Raw genomic sequence first — 21,626 nt, forward strand, 5'->3', positions numbered from 1 at the left:
CTGCTGCAGCACGATCTAGAATATGGCTGTTTGTTTACTACAGTTTGAAACTGTGTCATAAAATAAATATTATGTGAGTAGCCTAGAAATGCACCAAGATTTCAGAGGCAGAATTGCTCTGAGCCTTTTTATTAAACGAAACATCCATTTTCTCCCAGGCAGAAACCACAATGGTATCCATCATAAAAATGATCAATAAAGCACTGGGTTGCGACTCCTGCTGTCTAGTTTAATTCTGTTATTGAAATAAAGGTTTCTCAGTGCATGGAATTTCCTGGGGATTAATAACAGACATCAGCATCACGACGCACCCACCCTTTCACACTTCTTATTTATTTCCAGAAAGCACCCACTGCCCAGACCATAGGAACTGGGATTAATGTACTTGCTAGCGGTATGCATGCTTGTACCCAGCTGCCTGTGGTATGACCATCTGAATCATCCGCAGGTGATGCTGAGAAGCAAAAGCTGCCATCTATTTTTTGGGAACAATTTTGGTAGATTTCTGGGAAATCTTTTTGAGATAATATTTTGAAGCCTGTCACATCTGACTCATTATAGCATCAGGGAAAATGGAGATGGACTACTTGCGTGGGAACCTATGCACCAAAGTCTATTTGTGAAAAACATTTTCAGTGCACAAATTTCTAAGTGACTTGGGATTGTGGTGCTGACCTGAGGACAATTTGGGCATATGCACTGCTTTGTTTTACCTTATATTTCTTTCTGCTGGTATTGTTCAAGTAAAAAATGGAAATAAGCACTGGGGTTTGTTGGTAACTAGCCTTAAAAAAGGAACACATTTGGGCAAACAGAATCATATAGGATTAGTTTCAACTCCCTAGACCCATGACTGATGTACCTGGTGCCTCTTTTGACATTAGCATTGCTTTGAGAAGTCATTTCTACAGCTAGACAAGAATTCCTTGACAAAACTATTTTCCTATTGAAAAACACTGTACTGACAAAGATAAACTGTTTATGAAAAAAAGGGTTGTTCTGAAAAATGTCCCTTCTCTAGAAATGCCAGGGAGAAAAGTTTCAAAATTATCACAGAATCCTGTTTAGAGCTTTTTTCCATATAAAAACTTTGACATCATCAGTTTGATAATTGCAAAAACTGGTGTAAAAACCCAAAATACATTCAAGATAAAAATCAAAGCTTCCATTAAATTAGCTAAGTGAATTGCTTAGCTATTAGACTTAATTTTTAAATCCATGAACACTTGGCATTCAACAGCTTATTTTCTGGAAGGGTGCAAATGGGAGCTTGCAGACAGGCAAGAATTTGTTCAGTACTGGACAATTAGTGTGGACATATGAGTCAAGACATTGCCCTGTAACAAAAACAAGTCAGTGGGAATTTCCACTGGTGGCCTCACTGGGCATGGATTTGGCACTGTAATCCTGATCTTTCCGGAAATCCATGGCAGTCTTGTCCCTTCCTATGCTCAGTTTGGTATTAACCTTTTAACGGCTCATACCTTTGGGTGTGTTAAAGTCTGAATGCTGGAATCCTGCGTCTCAACCACACAAACTCTGCAGTGACCTTGCAAAAATATTGCTCACCCTCTCATGATCTTCCTAGCAGGTGAGAAACCGGAGCTTGGAACTCCTCCCCTCCACCACTCCCTCTTGTTGTTCAGCTTGTGAATTTTATTAGCTGTCAACGTGTCAGACTTCCACTTAGCTGGACAGCTGCGTGATCAGCCAGACTCTGAGGCCTGCCAATAAAGTTTAACAGAGCTATCAGCTTTTTACGTGGAAGAGATTATGGTACGTGAATACTCAGGTATCAGAGAGAAAGAATGAGACTTAGGCAAGTTCACCTTTCACATAGTAAAGCAAAGAGACATGAGGAGGAGAAAGAAGCAAAGAGATAGACAGGCCCTCTTATTTTAGTTCAGTGCTTGTAGAGTGATTATCTAAATGGGTTTCTAGTGCAGCAATATACAGTAAGAAAGACTGATAGCAACACCTGAGCTGTGATTCAGAGCTGTGATCACACTTGGGTGTGATCTGGGGATTGTCCAGCCACAGCTGCACAGCAGACAAGTGGCACTGAGATCCAGAAGATGAATGAAGCAAGGTCCAGACACTGAGGAGCAGCGAAGGGTGCTCTCAAGTCTCTTTTGTGACTACAGGTCACGAAATAATTTTAATTCGTCTGTGTCCCATTTTACATGTTATCATGATAAGCTTTTGGGGACAAGATAGATGGGTAGATGTTGGCATGGCTCTTAGCACTCAGAAACCCTGATCTCAGCTGGTCCTACTGTTATTACAGCCATCTTTAATCCAAAGCACATCTCTTGGCCTTAAAAACTCTGTTGAGACACGAGGAAGACTATAAGGTGGTAGAAGATTCCCTGCTGGATGGGTACATGTGTGGATGTGTGTGGCTTTTTTTTTTTTCCACAAGAACTTGATTGACTAATGTTTGTAGATCCCGAGAGCCAGTAAAAGATCTGCTCTGATATCCAGAAAATTTTACAAGGGGCGGCAGGCTTAAAAGTGGTGGGAAGAAGCTGACTCTGCCAGGATGTTGGAATGAGAAAGCCATCAGGAATGTGCCTCGGAGAACAGCTGCTACTAGAGCCCTGGCAGGAACCTCCACACAAGCTGCCTGGGAGCAAGTAGGGGGATTCGGAGATCACAGCTTGAGATGAGGGAAAGGTTCTCTTTATTTATTTATTTAGCTTTCCCTTTCTCTGCTTTCGCCTCCCTCCTTTCTCCCAGCCTTGTCACAGTGAGGTCAGAGCTCCTTGGAAAAAGAGAAAACCTGCCTCTGGTTTTTGCACGCCCTGGCACTTCAGGGCTTTTCCCTTCCTCCCCAACATGCCCTCATCATGGCTGATGCAACACAGGTTTCTCTTACCCCATAAAAAGGTATTACCTAAACTCTGTTCTCCCTTGAAACTCCTTTTTTTAGTCTGTTTGCCACAGAAACATCTATTTTTATTCCCCTCTTAACATCTTATGTCCATCTACACATGTAAGAGCAATTAGAAACAGAATATGCAAAACAAAAATGGGAGAATTCACACGTTCCAACTTTTGGTAGCTTAGTCACCTTAATTAGCCACTTTCCCAGGCTCCATCTATCTATGAACATACATGGCTAGCAAATTAACACTATTACTGTTGAACACTCTGGCACAGTCTTTTGGTTAAGATCAAAACTAGAATCAGTTTAAAGTTGCTAGATATTCTTTTTGCAGACTCCATAGCCAGATCTTTAGGGATGATGGATTCAAGAAAATCCAGTGCCTCTCAAGAGAAAGCTGGAGGGAGGTGAGAGGGCATCCACTGCAGTGCTGTGGCTAGCTTAACACTTCTTTGGGAAAGAAGGCTAATGGGAAAAGTCCTTAACCAGTGAATGTCCCAGGTGTGGGGAGAAATGTCCATTCCCAGACAGCTGGGGGAAAACAGCAAAAACTTTTGGCAGTTTTGCCTTCTGAGGGAGCACATCAAGCTCATTATCCTGAGAACCGCAGAACAAAAAAAAGCCTGTTTTGTTTCAGAGGAGCTGGTTAATTGACTGACTGTTTCCCTGTCACAAGCTGGGTGTACTCTTTCCCTCCTCTCTCAGTGCCCGCAATTCAACCCTCGGCTGCGTGCACAGAGACCCCTGTGCTTAGCCTGAAACCTAATCGCGCTGGCCACACGGAGGACGGACTGCTGGGGTCTCCATTTCACTTCTTTAACCCAGCACAATCCCCAATCCCTCCCCCTTTCCTTTCCTTTCCCCAAGGGACTCTATTATACCCCCCGATCTGTTCACACTCCTTATCCCTCTGCGTGTTTGCACACACTGCTGACCCAGCCTTTATCTGGAAGACATAAGGGTCTCTGTGTGGAGTTCCCACAAGGGCTATTAATCGTGTAGATGTCAGAGTCCCCTGGCTCCAAACCCTCCCTTCCTGCTCCTCCCCTTTTCTTCCCTCCCCCCGCCCTTTTTTTGCTCTCTGGAGATCAGGGGAAAAAAAGTTTTATGAAAATTCACACACAGAACTTGCAAACTTTGCAAAATATGATCTGTTCCCCTGGGCAAGGTTGGTAAATGGTGTGATTTCTCCTAAAACACCAAATACAAACATACACACACACTGCTTCCTTCTAGGCAAACGGAGGAATTTCCTCCAACAGAAAACAGAGAGCTAAATGCCTTGCCAAGTTAGGGAAAGTTTGGCTCCTGGTCCCAACCTGGATGGAAACCCTCCAGCTGGTACCTCTGCAACAGGCCAAATCCAAATGGCCTATCTGCAAATCCATGGGAACGTGGGAATCTGCAGACTGGATTTAAGTCTCAGATCCTTGTGGATGTGGCTCCAGAGAAGAAGTGCGTCCACATTACTACCTTTCAACACCCTCATCCCCAACACTACTGTCTCCTTCCCCAAAGTAAACAAGAAGCTGTGCCACCAGGCTGACTTGTCACGCACTGGCTCTAGTCCTTACCTGAACTCGGGCTTCGGTGAGCTTGGTTCTCTGAGCTAGCTCTTCTCGTGTGTAGATGTCTGGGTAGTGGGTTCTCTCGAAGGCCTTCTCCAGCTCCTCCAGCTGCTCAGCGGTGAAAGTGGTTCGACTGCGGCGTTGCTTGCGCTTCAAAGGCAGGTCTGGTTCAGATTCAACATCAGAGCCTTCATCCAGCCTGTTACCTGGGGTGCAAAAGAAATGGGAGATGAGGCTTCCATGGTTAAAAAGCCATAGAGAGAAAGGCTGTTGGAAGAGTTAAGCAGCCCAGCAAAGTAAACCCAGTTCTACTGTGATGGTGTCCATCGAAACAAATACTTTGTCCAAGTACAATACATCCACCAGTTTTCTACTGTTTCTGTAGTTTCCTGATATTATTTTTTTCCCCACATTGTAAAAAGCCCACCTATCAACATCAGAACTGTTTGCAGGAAAGGGATGGTTCAAAGTCCACCATTGAAATTGTTACAGTGAAAGAACTTCCAGCTGTTGACTTATTTCAATGAATTTCCATTTTTTATTATAAATGACTGTGTTTCAGAGTTGCACATTTTACATTGAAAAGATGTAGAAGCTGAAATGAGCACGTAAAAAAATTCAATACACGATGCTTTGACTTGTGCAGCCTGATTTCCTCTTGTGTTTTGTCAAGTATTGGTGTTTGAGACTTCAATTTTTTTAAACCACTTCAAGACAGGAAAAAAAAAAAAAAAATTAGCAATTTTTACAGCTGGGAGAAACCTTTCCAACTCAGCTTCACCTCTGGGTTGGGCTGCCCACAAGATACAGTTCCTCTTCTCTTACTTTCCAAGTTTCAGCAGGAGTTTTGCACAAGGCCAGACTCCTACAGCATTAAGATGCCATGAAAGTCCTTTACCAGTGCCTAATTGGTCACCTACTTCCTTCATTTGCCCCGGACCTCTGCCTTTCCCTTCTCCCTGCCTTGAGCCCTGGACCACATCTATTGCCTCCTGAGGCCCTTATCAAACCTGAGTAAGTACAGCTGGAATAAGTAAGCCCAGTTTTGCTCCTTTTTTTTGTCTGGAGATAAAGCAGGAGGCACTACATTGATATTCACCAAGTCTACAGTCAGACTCAGTGGATTTTAGAGGGGACACACCAAGAACAGCATTATCTGTGTCTCTAGTGTTCGCCAGAGGCCTCTCGTGGAGCAAAGCTTCGGTTTCAAAGATGTGCGATGTGCAGGTTATCAGTTCCCTGCGGTGCAAATGTTGATGTATGGAGGATCTCAGCCAGGCCAAAACTTTATGTCTGCCTTTGGGACAGTGAAAAATGTACCACTGGTTGATGGCAGCAGAGAAGGAAGAATATGATATATGAAACCTTTCAGCTAGGTGAGAAATCTGGCCTCTGTCACCTTTTCCTTCTCTGTCATGAAAATAGGAGACTCATTAAATGTGCACCCTTTTTTTTTTCCCTACCAAGCTCGACTGGTATCTTTCAGAATAACTGCACAGGCAGACTGAGAGCCAGAATCTGCTTAAACACTGTGCTTACAGAGAAATGTTTTTTCTTTTGAGTAAAACTTTGCTAATTTAGTTTTAAAGCAGGACTTACATATGCTCATCTTCATAATAAAGTTCCCTAAAGTTACTAACAGTGTTTTTCAGTCTTCTCTTTTTGTTCAGCTCCTATAATATCATCATCCAAAAATCTGCCTTTTTCTTTTCAGAGCTGGGAACAGCAGCTGTGACTTCCCCAACAGCTGCTCGAGAGTGGCAGCAGTTTGAGGAGTATGAGGCAAATATCCCATCGGAGCTCACTTGTTTATACTGAGATCACCACAAAATGCCATTGCATTCAGCTTGCTGCAATACAAAAATGCTTTTATGTCTTGGGGCTTCACAGGGAGAATGCCGTGTCAGAACTCGGCTAACTACATTTGCACTGGAGTCAGAGAAACTGGTGCAGGGGGGGGGGGGCTTGTTTTGGGAGCAAACACATCACCTTAAGAAGTTTTCCCTTCTTCTAGCTCTGGCTTACCAATACACAGGGTCTTTACACATGTTCATCTTTTAAATCAAGAACACTTTATTTCTCACTGAAGTCAGTGAGAAATTCACTGTTGACTTCAGAGGAGCAGCACCTGTCCCACACGTTAAAGACAGTTTCACTGTACATGGCAAAAATTTGTTACTAAACTAGCTTTTTGGTTATTTCCATTTTCAGGGAAGGTCTAGGGTCTCAAGTGGTGTAAAAGTAACATCTGTACTTGAAAATAACAGCCCTCAACATCTGGGTCCCAGATGATTCGGGGCAGGTAGAAGCACATCTGGACCTTGGAGTACCATGCTGTGCAAAAGCACATCTGGAAACCTAGAGCATACAGTAAATTTCTTTAAGGTAATCACTTAAGTCACTGACTATTATTGGTTTAATTAGTTAGTATCTTTTCTGGAAATACTTGTTATGAAAAAAATAAGGATTGGAGGTGTGTTTTAGGCCAGGATGTGAGAGGGCCAGTGTGAGGAAGGGGAAGGAAAATATGGTAAGTTAAATGTCATTTAACTCTGCAGCTGAGCATATTTCTTTATAGTAAATACGCATTTCTGCATAGTTAATATGCATGCTTAGTAGCAACTTTCAGCCTGTGAGTTCTTTAGCACAGGAATTGTCATTTGGTGCAACAAAGCCCCAACCTGCTTGGCAAGTACTATGGTGACAGCAATGTCAAAATTACTTTTTAAGAGCTAACTCTTCTCTTGACCGTTTGATATGCTATAACATCTACCTACAGCTCATCCACTTGCTTTGTCCCACTGCTTACATAGTATACAACAAACCTGGGATCCAGTATCTTCCCAAGTGAGGAAAAAAAAGTCTAGAAAAGAATCTGTAACAAGCTTTATCTCCCACACTTCACTTTGCTCACTTTTTGCTGCAAAAGTCTGGAAGGGAAAACAGACAAACTTTCTTCAGTAGCTTTATGCTGCTAATTAAGGATCCCTGATTTGGCGACAAAGTTTTGGGAGAGGACAACTGATTTCCATGAGAAACAATCTGTCCTACTCACAGTGGCACTGGCAACTCTGCTGGCCATCATGCTGGCTACAGGGTTAAAAGGATAGAGAGCCAAACTTTGCCACATAAACTGACGTAACACTTTCTATCCACAAGTCTCCAAACAGCTCCTGACTGGCATTATCTCCATTTTACAACCGTGGCAGGGATGGCGGAAGTCACCCACCTACAGTCACCCTGTGAGTCAGGAGCAAAGCTGGGAAAAGAAGCCACAGCTCCTTGTGCCAAGTCCGAAGGCTCCAACAACCCGACTACAAAGATGAAACCAAGAGAGCAAGAAAAATCCCGGGGTATGTCTGGAACCAGCTGGTCTTAGTACAATGCAGCTGCTGCTGTCAGACACAGATTCATTAAATAATACAGAAAAGTCTTTCAGCTGAGGCAGACTGCAGTATGAGCCTATTATCTAATGCATCCCCTATTATCAGGGGACATTCTTCCTTACCTGCCTAAGATGCAACTCAAGGATCTAACAGGTCTTTTCCATTCCTAAACAGCTGAAATCTGCTGGACAAACCATTCCCATGAATTGCACAAAGGTTCTGTGCAATATTAAGTTTTACAAAGCTGTAGGAGTAACTCAAGGAGAGTCCCTCGCTAGGCAAGTCAGGGGAGATTCATCCAAAACTTAAACACTTCATTTTTTGCAACACATCCCTGTGTGAAAAATGGATGCATAGCACTGCCAGCAGCATGAGCAGGGGGTGAATCCCAGTTTGCAGCCTCCAGCACAACAGGGCTATTGCCGTAGAAATAATCATTAGCATGTGCTGGTAGCGTTTTACACTTACTCAGCACGGACAGCGATGAACACCCTGTAAATACGAAGGTGGAGAAATATCTAGCAGCAGCTTCTTGTGTGGCTTACCAATCACTTGTTGTGATGAAGGATGGGAAACAGCTAGCTGTCCGATACACAGCTCCCCTAGGATATCATACTGGCTAAAGACTGACAGAAAAGAACAGAATGGAGAGGTGAGTGGAAGGAAAAATCTGACAGCAGGACAAGTCAGAGAAAAGGGAAAATTAAGAGAAAAGTATATTACAGGACACACACCCTGATCCCACTACATTTTATTTAAGAGTGATTCCATTTTTATTATTTAACATAACTGCTCTGTAGCTCAGAAGGAAAAAACCCAAACTGCTCAAATCTCTCTGCTGTGCAATACTCTTAGAGATAAAGAGACATAGGCTTCGTTATGGGAATGAAAGCTTGTTTGCCAGTGTGAAAACTCATAAGCTCTTCCCACTGCTCAGAGGGGGCTATTCAAATGTACAGGCACCTTCTTGGAGCAGAGATACAACACGGCTCGTGCAAGGGGGGAGAGATGACCATGTGAAGGGACTTGCTGAAGGTTTGCGTGGACCAATGTCAAGTCCCACAGCTTCAGGGAGGATGAGCTGGGGAAAGCTGAATAAACTGAAATGGTTCTTTCTCCCCATGGAAATGTGTGCAGCCAGCGTACCTGTGCAGGTGCGTGCACAGGATGGCATAGGAAAGGTGACAAATATAAGCCCAGACTTGTCCTGGGACCCATTCTAGCATGAGGAAATGTGTAAATTATGGCCCACAAACTCACATTCCTGAATAATGCTGCTGATTCAGGTTGGGGTACAATTAGCAAGAGCTGGGCAGAGCTCTCTGGAGGGGTTTGAAAGGAATAGAAGTGGACTGGACCTTGAGTAAAGGAACAAGAAAAAAGGTCCATAATTATGGACTGGACATGTCCTCCCTCTCCCTGTTCCCTTCACTCCTCTATTTCCCTTCCTCCCCCTCTGCCTTTCTCCTCTCCACCTCCATTCACTGCTTCTGGGCGCCTCTTAGCCCTGGAGTTAAATTAATCAACAGGATTAGGTGGAATCGGCCACAACAAGACCCTCCAGGCTCAGACTGAGCCCTTGATGCTCTACAAGGACCTGCTGCCTTGTCTTGAAGCACCTTGGTGCCGTCTGGAAGGATTGGCAGACAGGACCAGGCATGAAAACGCATTCATTAAAGTGGGGATCGGATTTTGTTAGAGGGTAAAGGGGAGCTGCACATTCTCTCCTTCAGTATTTCTCATCTCATTTCCTCTCTCTCTTTCTTTCTTGCTTCCAGCTGCACCATCCTAAAAATTAAATGTGTGTTGGAGGGGAGAGATGAAGAGGGGGGAAGGGAATGGTTTTGTGAATGGCTTAGCTATAACTGCACCTTTTGTGCTGCAACTGGCTTTAGCAAACTCACCCAGACACTGCTGGAGCAACGGCCCTGCTCCATGAAACCAGATCTGGAGGTGACTGGCTGGGAAGCTAATGTAGCCACAGGGGAACTTGGATTTAACGGCATGAGAGAAGTAAGAAAATCTCACTTTGAGGGTACCAGCAAGATCTGAGCACTCCCACATTACAGCCCCACACCAGGTCCCCTCTTCTTCACAGTGCTCTCCATCCACCAAAGCTGTTGTGCTTAGTGGCCCCAACAGCTACCCCTGCATAAACATATGCATGCACATATTTCCAGTCCTATGTGTACCTGAACTTCAGGTAACATAAAACAACTTCAGGTTATTTTATGCTGGAGGACAATTAAAGAGTCTCTCAATGACCTTGAAAAGGGCAGGCTTCACCTGCCACATGATGCTTTTGCTGCCTGACATTGCCTTAATAAATGGAGCCACATTGCCACGATACAGTGAGGAGTTATGCATCTCACAGGAGAAAATATCTCCCATTGTGCATACCTTGTCATGAGGGCCTAAAATAATAAGATATATTATAGCTGAGATCCTTGCCATGGACCTCAGCTATAGTACATCTGTGGAGTAGGAACGGTAGGACTGCACACCTTGCACTTTCTACTCCCCCAAAAGGATGTGGGATGAACAAGGATCACCAAGATGCAGCTGTTGATTCACAAAGCATGTTCCCTGTGCTGGACCCAGCAGTCAATGGCTTCAGAAGCAAGAGCTGAAACTCTCCCTGACTTCTCAGCATCTGCCTTTCCCTCTGGCAGAAAGCAAACAAAACCCATCAAAATGCAAACAAGACTATGAAAAGCCTGAGAGAAGGGCGACACAGTGGCAGCGTTGCAAGCACAGAATTGTATTGCCTTGATTTTTCTTTCCAATGTGAAAACCAGAGCACCCTTTTCTCTCTCTTCTTGGAAAATGATGAAGTCCTGAGTTCACAATGAGAGAGAGGTGCCTATCTGTGCACAGAATAACCCCTGCTCACCTCCAAACCTATTCAACAGCAGGTGGGACCGCAAAGGGGGACAGAGGTGTTTCCAATTCATCTCTCGCCTCCCTTCCCCTGTCCAAGCACATTCCCAGACACAAAAAAACCAATAATTGACACAGCACATACAATAAAGCTTGGGTTTCCCCCTCCCTCCCCTTTCCAACCTGTAAACTCCCCATTCTCCAGTATTTGCTCGTGCCTGCGCAGCTGTATTACAGTTTAACATAGTTTAGAGGGCTGTGGTGTGGAGCAGCAGCAGAAAACGAATCACATAATAGTTGATATGCGTTTTAATCAAGTAATTCGGCCCAAGCAGAATGATAGTGCCTGTTGGTGGGGTGCCCTTGAATACCAAACAGACTGGGTAGCAGGCCTAGGAAAATGAAAAAGTCATTTACAGCTCAGCTGGGGACTGCAGTGTTCAGCAAAGCATTAGTGTGGGGGCCTCAGGAGATAAAGGTTTGGGTATTTTTCTTTTTTTTTTTTTTATTCAGGCACTGAACTGGCCAGCTGTAACCAAACCACAGACTGAGGTAATGTCCATTATGGGCTTTACAACTTGGAAATAATACTCACAGTGGAGCTGATGCTCTTGAACAGGGAGGCAGAGACAGAGTGTGTGTGTGTGTGTGTCTTTCTTGGGGGAATACAGAAAGGGGGGGGGGGTCAGAGACAGAGGTGTTTTACAGCTGGATAATTCCCTCATCATGTCAAGATCTCTATTTAATGAGTGAGATCACATGTGGAAGAAGAAGCTGTAGGAAGGAGGAAGAAAGGAAAGCTGGAGATTTAATGGATGAAAAGGGAGCATATGCAAAAGGTATCCAAGTGTGCGCACCTCCCCACACATGGGTGACAGGACACGGCTGGCCAGCAGGATGACTACAGTGAGAGCCACACAACCTGTTCTGGCTTGGAACGAGGGATCCGATGATTTCTCCAGGTGTGAATCCCAAAGATTCACCCAGGAGGAGCCCCATATTCACATGCTGGGCTTGAAGACTCAAAAGAGGTGCAACGTGTTAAGTTTTACCTGGTTCTGGCTGTCCTACTTCCCTGAGCACTCACCCCAAACTTACTTTCCTCCCAGGTTTGCCAGAATTTGCCTCTGAACTCATGGATTGGTTTGGGGATTTTGAGAAAACCCTTATACAGGAGTATCTCACCTGGCACTTGGCCGCGAAATACATATATGCCTCTAAACAAAAGAATATAAATTTATCTTTGGTTAGAGTGCCAGTTTGGGATGCACAGAGGTCCAAAATTCACCTCCATTTTCCACTATAAAAGTCCCTCCATCTTCTTGATCTATCACCTTAGCCTTCTGGGCTCAGTTCTAGGCAGGTTCATAGGCAGAACTACAAGTGGAGCACTACAAGATTTTGGAAAGAAAAAGCTAGACACCCTGTTTTCCTTGGAATAGTCATCCATCACCAAAAGCCTCTTGCCAATATGAGGACTTGCACTGAGTGAAGACTTATCCAACAGCTCTGTCTGCACTCCTCTCTATCAATTGCATCCATTCCAGGTAATATCATTCAGGTTGGGAATGTACCTTTGCCTTGAATCTAGAAGCTAAACTAGATGAAGGCTTTTCCAAGCCCACGGAGAAGAAGGAATTGCATTCCTAACCAGATGCTCTTTCATAATCCATGCCACACATATAGACCAAGCAAACTCCTTTGCTGACATACACCAGCGCAGCTCTGGTAAAAGCCGAAAAGTGTACTCATTTATCTTGGTGGAGGGATCTGGCCCCAGAGGCACCATCTACTCTGCATGTGAAAGTAGTAGGAGACATCAGGGCCCCAGCAAATCCTAACGCAAATCAGGGTCTGGCAGCGTAGGTACCAGCTGCAGTGCCCCCACGCAAAGACACATGGTCACAAAACCCACAACATATTCTGTTTCTTGCAAGTAGTGAACAAAACCAAATCATCCAGAACATTTGGAGGAAGATAGGGAGGGAGGGAGAGCAAAAGAGAGCCTACGTCTCCAACAGCCTTTGTTAATTCCCAGCACTGGCCCGAACATAAACAGATGGAATATCCATCAACTCCAGTCGTCTTTTCTTTTCTTTCAACTTTTTTCTAGTTCTCGCCTCCCTGCCCCCTCCACCCCTAACACTCTTTCTTCTGGCTTTTGTTCGGCCTTTTAAAGAACCCCGAGGTAATGAGGCCTGCCCCAACTCCCCAGCACATCTGTGAAGTCCATAAAAGGCCCCTTTTTCACTTCAATATTCATAGCCGCGTGCTTGTGGCAGGCGCAGGATCCAGCGGAGGGCTGCACGAGAGGGACCGCAGGGGCTTGCTGGCTCCTCTACTTCAATTGAAATGATGTAGTTAGAGAGGCATCAGTAGTGCTCCCAAAATTGGGACGCAACGGGTGACCAGCTGGGATACAGGAAGAATAAAGAGGCAGGGAGAAGAAAAGGTCTGCTCTCCAGAGTTTTCCCTTTTTTGCTTTCTTCCCTTTTTTCAGCTTCATCTCTCCAGTTCCCTTAAAACAATTTCTCATAGACATAGGGAAGTTGATGAAGCAGTACAAACACATCCCACTCAAGGGTCTGAGCTGCACAGGAGAACTGGGCATAGGTACCAGGATGCTGGAAGCCTGCTAGCATTAAGGATGGGAGATCTGATCCTTTGCTAACCACCTTGATTTACAAGTTAAAGAAGCAGGCAAACCCAAGACAGGTTACCTGGCCTGCAGTGTATGAAGCCAGGCCTTTTATCCAGGCAAGGACTAGCATGTATATGGTACCTGGGGTTGAAAAGACAGTAGGTGACTGGCCAAAGGGCAAAATTAAGAGTACATATTTAGCTTGGTACTGTGTTTTGTTTCAGCACTGTTCCTGGCAGAGGTACTTAGTGCTTGCCTGGGGCAGCAATATGGCACGGCCCCAAGTCAGCAAGCAGCCTCTCTCCCCAGTGCTCAGCTTGAGTCCCTGACTTTCACCCACTAAGTTCATGCCATGTCTCGACCAGGTTGAAGCTCCAGCTGGGGGCCAAGGAGATGCAAGGAAACCCTGGTGATGCCCAGCTTGCTGTAATCCCACTCTTTGTGCTCCAGCCGTGCCTGTTTTCCCCCAGCAGCAGCATACATAACATCACAGCCACTATAGTAAGGGGGTGAACCTCCAGGAGCCCGTTACACCACTTTGCCTCCTCATTCTGAACACAATACAATATCTAACTACTCCCCATGTGCATTACGACCACCCTCCGAGGGTGCCTAGAGGTACAAATACCATAATAGAAAAGACACTGTACTATTCAAACACCTTTGTGAAAATAACACTCAGATCCACAGGAGAGAGACTCAGAACTGACCCCAGCCAGATGACAGGCATCTCTGGGCAGTTTTGTCCTTATACCTTGGTTCTCATCTTGAGAAATGTGTGTGCTTCTATCCGAGACCCAATCCCCCATCCTTAATCTACTCCAGTACTTTTTACTTAGTAATTTTCCCAAAGCTGACTGAGCAGAAGCACCATAGCTATGTCTCAGATACTGGTGATACCTAAGCAAAAGTTACCTTTCTCCAGATCTGGGCTGGATTCCACTGGGTGTAACGTGTTCATCAGCACGTCATGTATGCACAGACATGCCATCTCAGATGTCTAGCATCCTAGCGAGGCACACAAATCCAGGTTTCACAGTTTCTCGTCTGTGACAACCTCTGCTCCCCCTGGCTTTGTCCCAGCATGGCTCTGCTCATGTACTTGAAGTACTGCCACCCCTTCTGTTCCAGTTCTGGGCCCCACACACTCTGCCAGCACATCTCAATCTTGGCCGATAGCTGCCTTGCTATTCTTACCCTGGGGTCCCTGCACAGCTCTATCATTGCTCCTCCATCCCAATTTGCAACACCCTCTTTTATTTTCATCCTAAACCCCTATATAGCTCTGCCAACGGCCCTTAATCTTGTCCTGTAGTTCCTCTGCTGTTCCAGCCCTGGGCCTCCCTGGCTGGATACATCAAGTTAAAGACCTTTCAATATAAGACTCTTTCAGGAAAGATAAACAAATTTAACCTCATAAACCTTTCCCAATCCTGAAAAACCAGCCCGTGAGAATGAGGCACCAGAGACCACTTAACCACACATGAGAAACACATTCTTCCTGCTGTTTGCAAGCCCTGCTTCATTTATCTGAATGTCAGACTGACTGCCTGAAGCCAAGAGGTGTGCGAGAGCGGGCACGAGCAACCACTTCACTTCCTTTACTTTGTCCTCTACCGTGTCTGTGAAAACAGAGGGATGCAGCAAAAATCGTTAAGGGAGTTGTCCTTGGAGAACATCTGATTCTTATTCCCCTCTTCTGCTTCCTTCCCTTTCCTGTGCCCTTATGCTTTTTTATTTTTATATGTAAACACAATATATATACATACATATGTATATATATACACACACATCCTCTCTTGCTTCACTGCTACTTCCACTTGCTTTCCTGCTCTCTCTACAGTACTCTTGCCAGCTCTTCTGCCTTTCTTTCCGCATTTACGCCCCTCCCCTGCCTACTTTTCTCCCAACACACACACAAACACTCACAGCTTTACATTAATTTCAGCCCACAGAGAAAACACCAAAGTACGTGACTGTAAAGAGCTCTGGGAGAAAAGGACCCGCAAGCAGAGCGTCTCCCTCGTCAAGTTGGCCAACAGCAACTCCGGCTGCTGCTGGAAATGTGTTGAGAAGCTGGACTGTGACATTCGCCTGCAATTGAACCCCTCTGCTTGTCTCTGCTGCTCTCTGCTAGCCGAGCTGGGAGAAGAAAGAGAAGAAAGAAAAGTATAGGGAGGAGAGAATGCAAGTGACAGAAAGAAGGATTGAATGAAGGAGTGAAAAGAAAGAAAGATATCCCTGCGCCGCTTGGTCCTTTATCAGCCCTGTCATCTGGTGCAGGGCCCTGTTCGCATTGTCTCACCTTGGACAAAACAAAAAGGCGTTTTTGTGCAGATTCCTTTAGAGCTGCCAGAGCCCGCACCTTAGGGGGTCGCTAAAGGCTGAATGTGCAGCTGACAGCCCTGCGCAGCCCGATGTGATATCAATAAACTCCGACATGTCAACTCTTCAGCACAGCTCATGTGGAAGGTACGGCTTGAATATTAAAACCTCCAGCGGTCGGGAAATAAGCTTGGGGTGGAGAGGGGGGAGGAGGTGGCTCAGAGCAAGATGAGGTCGACAAGTGAGGGGGCTGCGCTAGCACAGGCTAGGGGCAAGGCAGCCAAAATAAGAGACACCATTACAGATCTGCTACCTGCTGTCTCAGTAACTGTTCAGGGTCTTTTTGCTTTTATTCTTGAACACCAGCAAGGACAAGAGGCATACAGGCTTGTATGATGGCTTCCACTACACGTCCTGGGCCACAGATTCTCTTTGAGAACTAAACTGGGCAGGAGCCCAACAGACAAACCAGAACCTGTGCTCACCTGCTTGATACTACATCCTACCTCCTAGTTTGGCAGACATTTGCTTCAGGGCAGACGTAGTGTATGCACAAGTGAGCAAATTCACTACCTCTTCACACACGGCTGTTTATTATATGATGATACTCAAAGGCATCCATCAGTGACAGAGCCTCAGCTGTACTGCCAGCAAAACTTCCAGCCCCAAGTGACAAGCCAGGCAACAGAAGTGCCAGTTCTGCTGATGGGACATAGAAGCCCAGTAGCAATTTTTTTGCCACTTCTGACACTATAACAAGATGTTTTCCCAGAAGAGTAGGCACAGCATCATGATAGAAGTACTGGTGAACTTTCATGCATGTTAGAACTGTCTACAAAATGTTTTCATCTGCTGACACTTTCCATCACTAGCTTCCAGAGTGAACATGCCCAGCTGAAATAAGAGGCAGCTCACTCCATGAGAACTGAACTGTGTTAAGCTCAGAGCCAAACTAGGCTCTCTGAAGACTACATAATGTCCATAGCCTCCATTTCCACTCAGATCACAGCTCTGAATTTTTATTTTTGCAGTAAAAGTTAGAACATATTTTGCCCAAATTAAATACTTGGAGTCTCAGTTGCCAATTCCTCTAAAGGGGCGGGGGGAGGCCAATCCCACCACCAGAGCAGAGCTGTGCTCAACATGCTGAACACGAAGGCAAGACACAACTGTCCCATGAGACCACGATCAAGACAGAAGTAGGTTTCAAAATCTCCAGCCCGATAGAGGAGTTTTTTCAGGAGGTAGATAACTATACATGCATGATATTCTGTGGGCTTTACCTGCCAAGTATTTCTCAGGATATATGACTTCATTCTTTAGGTATTTTAAAGTGCAACAAGGGATCTTTCAGGAGATTGCGATGATCTGTTTCCCCCTTGGATTGTGATCCTATGAGGCAACTGTGCCCTGACAGACACACAGCATAAGCTGAAACCTTTCACAACTACTTCTTGCTTAGGAATTCAAGATGAGGAGCAAAGTCAAAAACATTTCTTACCATCATTAAACCAGAAGGATGTGTGCAGCAGAGCTCTGCTCTTACCAGATGGAGAGACTGAATAGGTGGAGAATAATGTTTTAGCCTGTCAGTCACAGATGGGAACAGGTATTTCTGCCATGAGATCTATTTTGGTTAGAACTGTGCAGACCTTTTCCAGTTTGACAGCCAAATCCCCCAAATGCAGAGAGGTGAGAGCGTTTCAGGATAATCTTAAATAATTTCCGTTTGACTGGGCTGTTTGGTTGTTTTGTTAAATAAAGGATCAAAAGATTTTAATCTAAGGTAGTAGAAACATTTCAGCTGACCTGAAATTAAAACCCTTGCTTTGTTTTCAAATTACTTGATTAGATTTTTTTTCCCATTAGGAAGTAGATTCATTTCAACATGAAGCTGTGATTTGAGAAGACATTGAAAACCCCTTGTATTTTTTGATACCCCTCCCACATGTGGCCAATGGCTCTGGGATCTTTCCAGAGGCCTCTGGTCTTGCTTTAGTTCAGTTTTGACCATATGCCCTTTGCCAGTCACAGAAATCAAGAAAGCCAGGAGTTGGTACTGTGTTGTTGAGAGACGTGATGTCTCTAATGTCAAACTGTTGGTTCCCCCATGACTGCTACTGTGTAAAAGGGAGAGGATTTGTGTGCCTGCCTCTCTGGACCTGCACAGACACCTGCAGTCTTCTGTGGCATGAGCTGACTTCCGGCAGTCAGGCCAGCAAGGTGGTGGACATGTGAAACATATCTCATGAGCTACATGTAGGACTGGCACTAGCAGCTAACAAAAAAAGATTCTGAGAAAAATCAGCAAATAAAATAGGTACTAACAACTCTCACTCAGAAAAAGAAGTCAGAAATGCAAAGAAACCTACTTGAAAACCAAGCAGTGATGTGTAACAAGAAGAAAAATTCTCACCCTCAGCTTGAATGGACAGAGCAAGTGCACAAAGTGTCACAGGAAAAATATTTTTCCAGCTACTGATGAGCCCACATGAGAATCACTTACCCTTCAAGGGGCCCGGTAATATGTAAGTTAGTTCCACGCCATGTACAGTTTTGAAAGCTGAGCACTGACCATGCAAAAGTCTAACCCCTTTCATCCACCCCTTCTTCCCAACCAAATTTTACAGACCAGAGAAAATTAGCTGGAATGTTTAATGAACCTTTTGATATTCATACTTCTTCAGCTGGTAAATAATTGCATTCTGCACGCTGAGGACATTGAGGGTGCAAGCATGGAGATTTTCCTCTTGGGATAGGGTAAGTTGGCTTAGCTAAATTAAGAAATTACCTCCCCCTGAAATTTGAAATACTTCAAAAATGCAGTTGTCTGAATTGCCCAGATTCCCTGTGTTTCAGACTGTGAAACAGTATTAACTGTTATTTGTATTTCTCTAGTTTCTACAGCCCATAATAAGGGTTAGGTGGGGGGTTTGCCCTGCACCAAAGCAAACATAGACAAATGATGGCAGGAGGACAAGATGAGGGAACTAGATGGTGGAAATTCATTTTTACACATGAGTCAATACTGGAAATAAAATTTGGATGTCCTGACTCCCAGGTGGCTGCTGGGTCCACCGGTTGATCCTTTTTAGATTACAATGCCAAAAAAAATTCATTACTTGGTCTGATTCCTTGCACCTTGCCAGATGGGCTGCACAACTCCTGTATCAAGTCCCAAACTCCTGGTTAGGTGAAAACATACCTTTTTGCAAGACATCACTCTGCTGAATATCACCTGCAGCTCTAACACATTATTCAAGTAATTGATTAGCTTGCCCTTCTTACTTCAACACTTTCCTCCATGCCTAAAGATTCCCATTTCATGCTTCAAAAATCCCAGAGAGAACAAGCTCTTGGGCTTTCGAGTTTACTGGACAACCCCAGAGCTGTTAGCAGCAGTAACAAGGCAGACCCCTCTACTAACCAGCAAGCAGAGCATTCAGATGCCATCTAGCAAATCCAGCAAGTAAAGGCTTGAAAATGAAGGTGCCCTTTGCAAACTAGAGTGTTTATTTGTTTTAATGGATATTTTCTAAACAGCAGAACAGACAAGCCAACATCAGAACAACTCTCTCCACAATGCAAAATAAACTATGCAGGAAGACACTCAGAAGACTAAGCAACGAACCTAGACTTGAAGCCTCAGCAAAACACAAGCCACAGAGCTGGACCGTACTCCCTGGATATTAATTTTAACCCCGGGCGTGCTGTGGTTTCGGTGGGGAGAAACCCCACCGGGATATTCAAGCATTGGGATCCAATTGGCAGCAGCAGGAGCCGAGCCCCGTTCTGGGAATGGCAGGGCTGCCCCGGGTCACGTAGCCACCGTTCCACTCCCCACTGCGAGGGGCCCCAGCACTGGATATTTGCAACCGGCTTTAGCGTCACAGTGGGAGCTGGAGAGGACTTACCAGCCCTTTGTGATGGATACGCTTTTCGGTCCAATGCTGCCAGCGCTATCACTATTAGAAATGCCACCAGAATACAGGATAGATTTTCCACTCCCTTCTCATCCATTATCTTATCTGTCTGTATTGTCCCCTGTTTGGTATTGGGCTTGAGGACAGCTGACACACACAGACCTAACTCAAGAAGTTCCAGCAAGCCTTGAACCTCGTCGCGCGGGCCACAACTTGGTCTTTTAAAGGCGCTCTTTGCACACTGTGTCTCTGCAATCTGCGCGAGATGCTGATATTTCTGGGAAAAACTTTTTAAGTGTGGTGCATGCCCTGCACCTACTTAGCATTAGGTGGAGGCACCTCAATCTCAAACCAGCAGAGACTGAGTACTCCCTTTGTACCTACGAACAATCTTCCCCTCACGTTGATTATTAAAGATTTTGCCTCGTGCTGCTGACTCTGTGGGAGCTTTGTTGCAGCAGGTGCCGTACATTGCCGTGAAAGCACATGGTAGTACCTGGTCCACGAGCGAATAGCAGCTAAATCCAGCATATACACATTTTGGCAGCTGGGTCAAAAACATTCGCACTCAGTTTTAGCTAAGTTCAAAACAACCGTCCATAGCCAGTCTTAGAAAACCTGTAGGAACAGCACAGATTTTTCTTTACTATAAGTGCAATCTAGTATTATTTTCCTGCAGAATTTCACTTAGATCAATTTCATTCCCAGAGGACAGAAGAGGTTCTCTTCCAAAACCTGAAGTTTCCATCAAAAACATGTACAAACTTAGAGGTGCATATTTTTTAATATAAAAAGTAGTAGTATTTATAAAAATAAGACTTTTTAGGCACAGAAATAATGATATTTGGATTTAAAAGATTTTCTTAGTCCATAGCAATGGTACATTAAAATAATTCCTTTCAATTTGTTATCAATTTTCACGAAGCCTAACTTACTTTCTTTAAATTTAATCCATTCTAAACACTTGGACTTCAAAGTTTTTGTTGATGGTACTCAAGGTATTTCCCAAACCTGCACAATGTCACCCTCTGCTGACGCATTCAAATAGAAGTTTTTATAACAAAAGAGATAAACGGTCAATTTAATCCGGTATCCTGCCCCTGAACAGCTCCCAATGCTGGATACTTCCCAATGGAGACATAGACTACTCTGTAATTATCTCCTGCACCATTACTTCTGTTGAGTGAAGGGTTAAGTGCCACTTAATTCACAGCTGACATGCAAAAAATCTGGATTGTTTTTTTCATTAAAAATAGTTATTTGGTATATAGGATCAAACTGGGGCAGTACCCAAAAGTTCAGCTGCTATCTAGTACAACTTGAGCCTAAAAACCTGGGCTGGAAAAAGTCTCCCGAGAACCGCAGAGAAACCAACATTTGAAAGACGTTTACATAAATGAAGGGGGGGGGAGGGGGGAAGAACAAAAACATAAAACCACAAACACTTCATTACTTGCCAGCAAAATTCTGCTACGAAAGCTGAAAGCCTGAGAGGAGTCAGAGGCTATCTAAATAAGGTCATGAATAACTATTCTTTATTAGAAAAGCTTTTATATTCATGAGACAAGGCCTGAGTCCCCTTCCTGATCTTCATCCCTCCTCAGCTCACTGTGCAGAGGTGCTCACTTAATTGTTTTGTTTGTCTTTAAAAAGCACTGATCTAGCATGGTCTCTTAGCACTTTCTAAGCCCTGTTCCATAAGCTTTAATTTGAGATGGAAATTATACTCAAATGCTTTCATCTGGTACTTACTGAGTCCAAATGGCCAGATAAATTTAAATGGAGCAATACATATGACTTACTAGCAAAAGTACACACCTAAAAGATGATGAAAAGCACAGTAAAGGCTAAGAAGCTATATACCAATAATATATGGACCTTCTTACATCCTTACATATTTGGTGCATGATGCCTAAAGATCTGGGCAGACATGGAGGACAGAAACAGGACTGATGTAAGTAACAAACGGGGTAAATATAAATTACAGGTATGTGAATGAAATTGTGCCTCTGAGGT

The 21,626-nt window shown here is 44.5% G+C and overlaps 1 protein-coding gene across 5 annotated transcripts in view; it reads right to left on the bottom strand.

The window, feature by feature from the left end:
- Window positions 1-21,626, bottom strand: part of PAX7 (paired box 7) — a 106,566-nt gene that overhangs the window by 51,271 nt on the left and 33,669 nt on the right. For all 5 annotated transcript variants that reach the window (XM_075027537.1, XM_075027535.1, XM_075027536.1 and 2 more), the window contains one exon: window positions 4,462-4,661. In XM_075027537.1, coding sequence (XP_074883638.1) covers window positions 4,462-4,661 — 200 coding nt within the window. The remainder of the gene's footprint in view (window positions 1-4,461; window positions 4,662-21,626) is intronic.

Source organism: Buteo buteo, chromosome 5 (assembly GCF_964188355.1).
Source record: "Buteo buteo chromosome 5, bButBut1.hap1.1, whole genome shotgun sequence".
NCBI classification, from domain to species: Eukaryota; Metazoa; Chordata; class Aves; order Accipitriformes; family Accipitridae; genus Buteo; species Buteo buteo.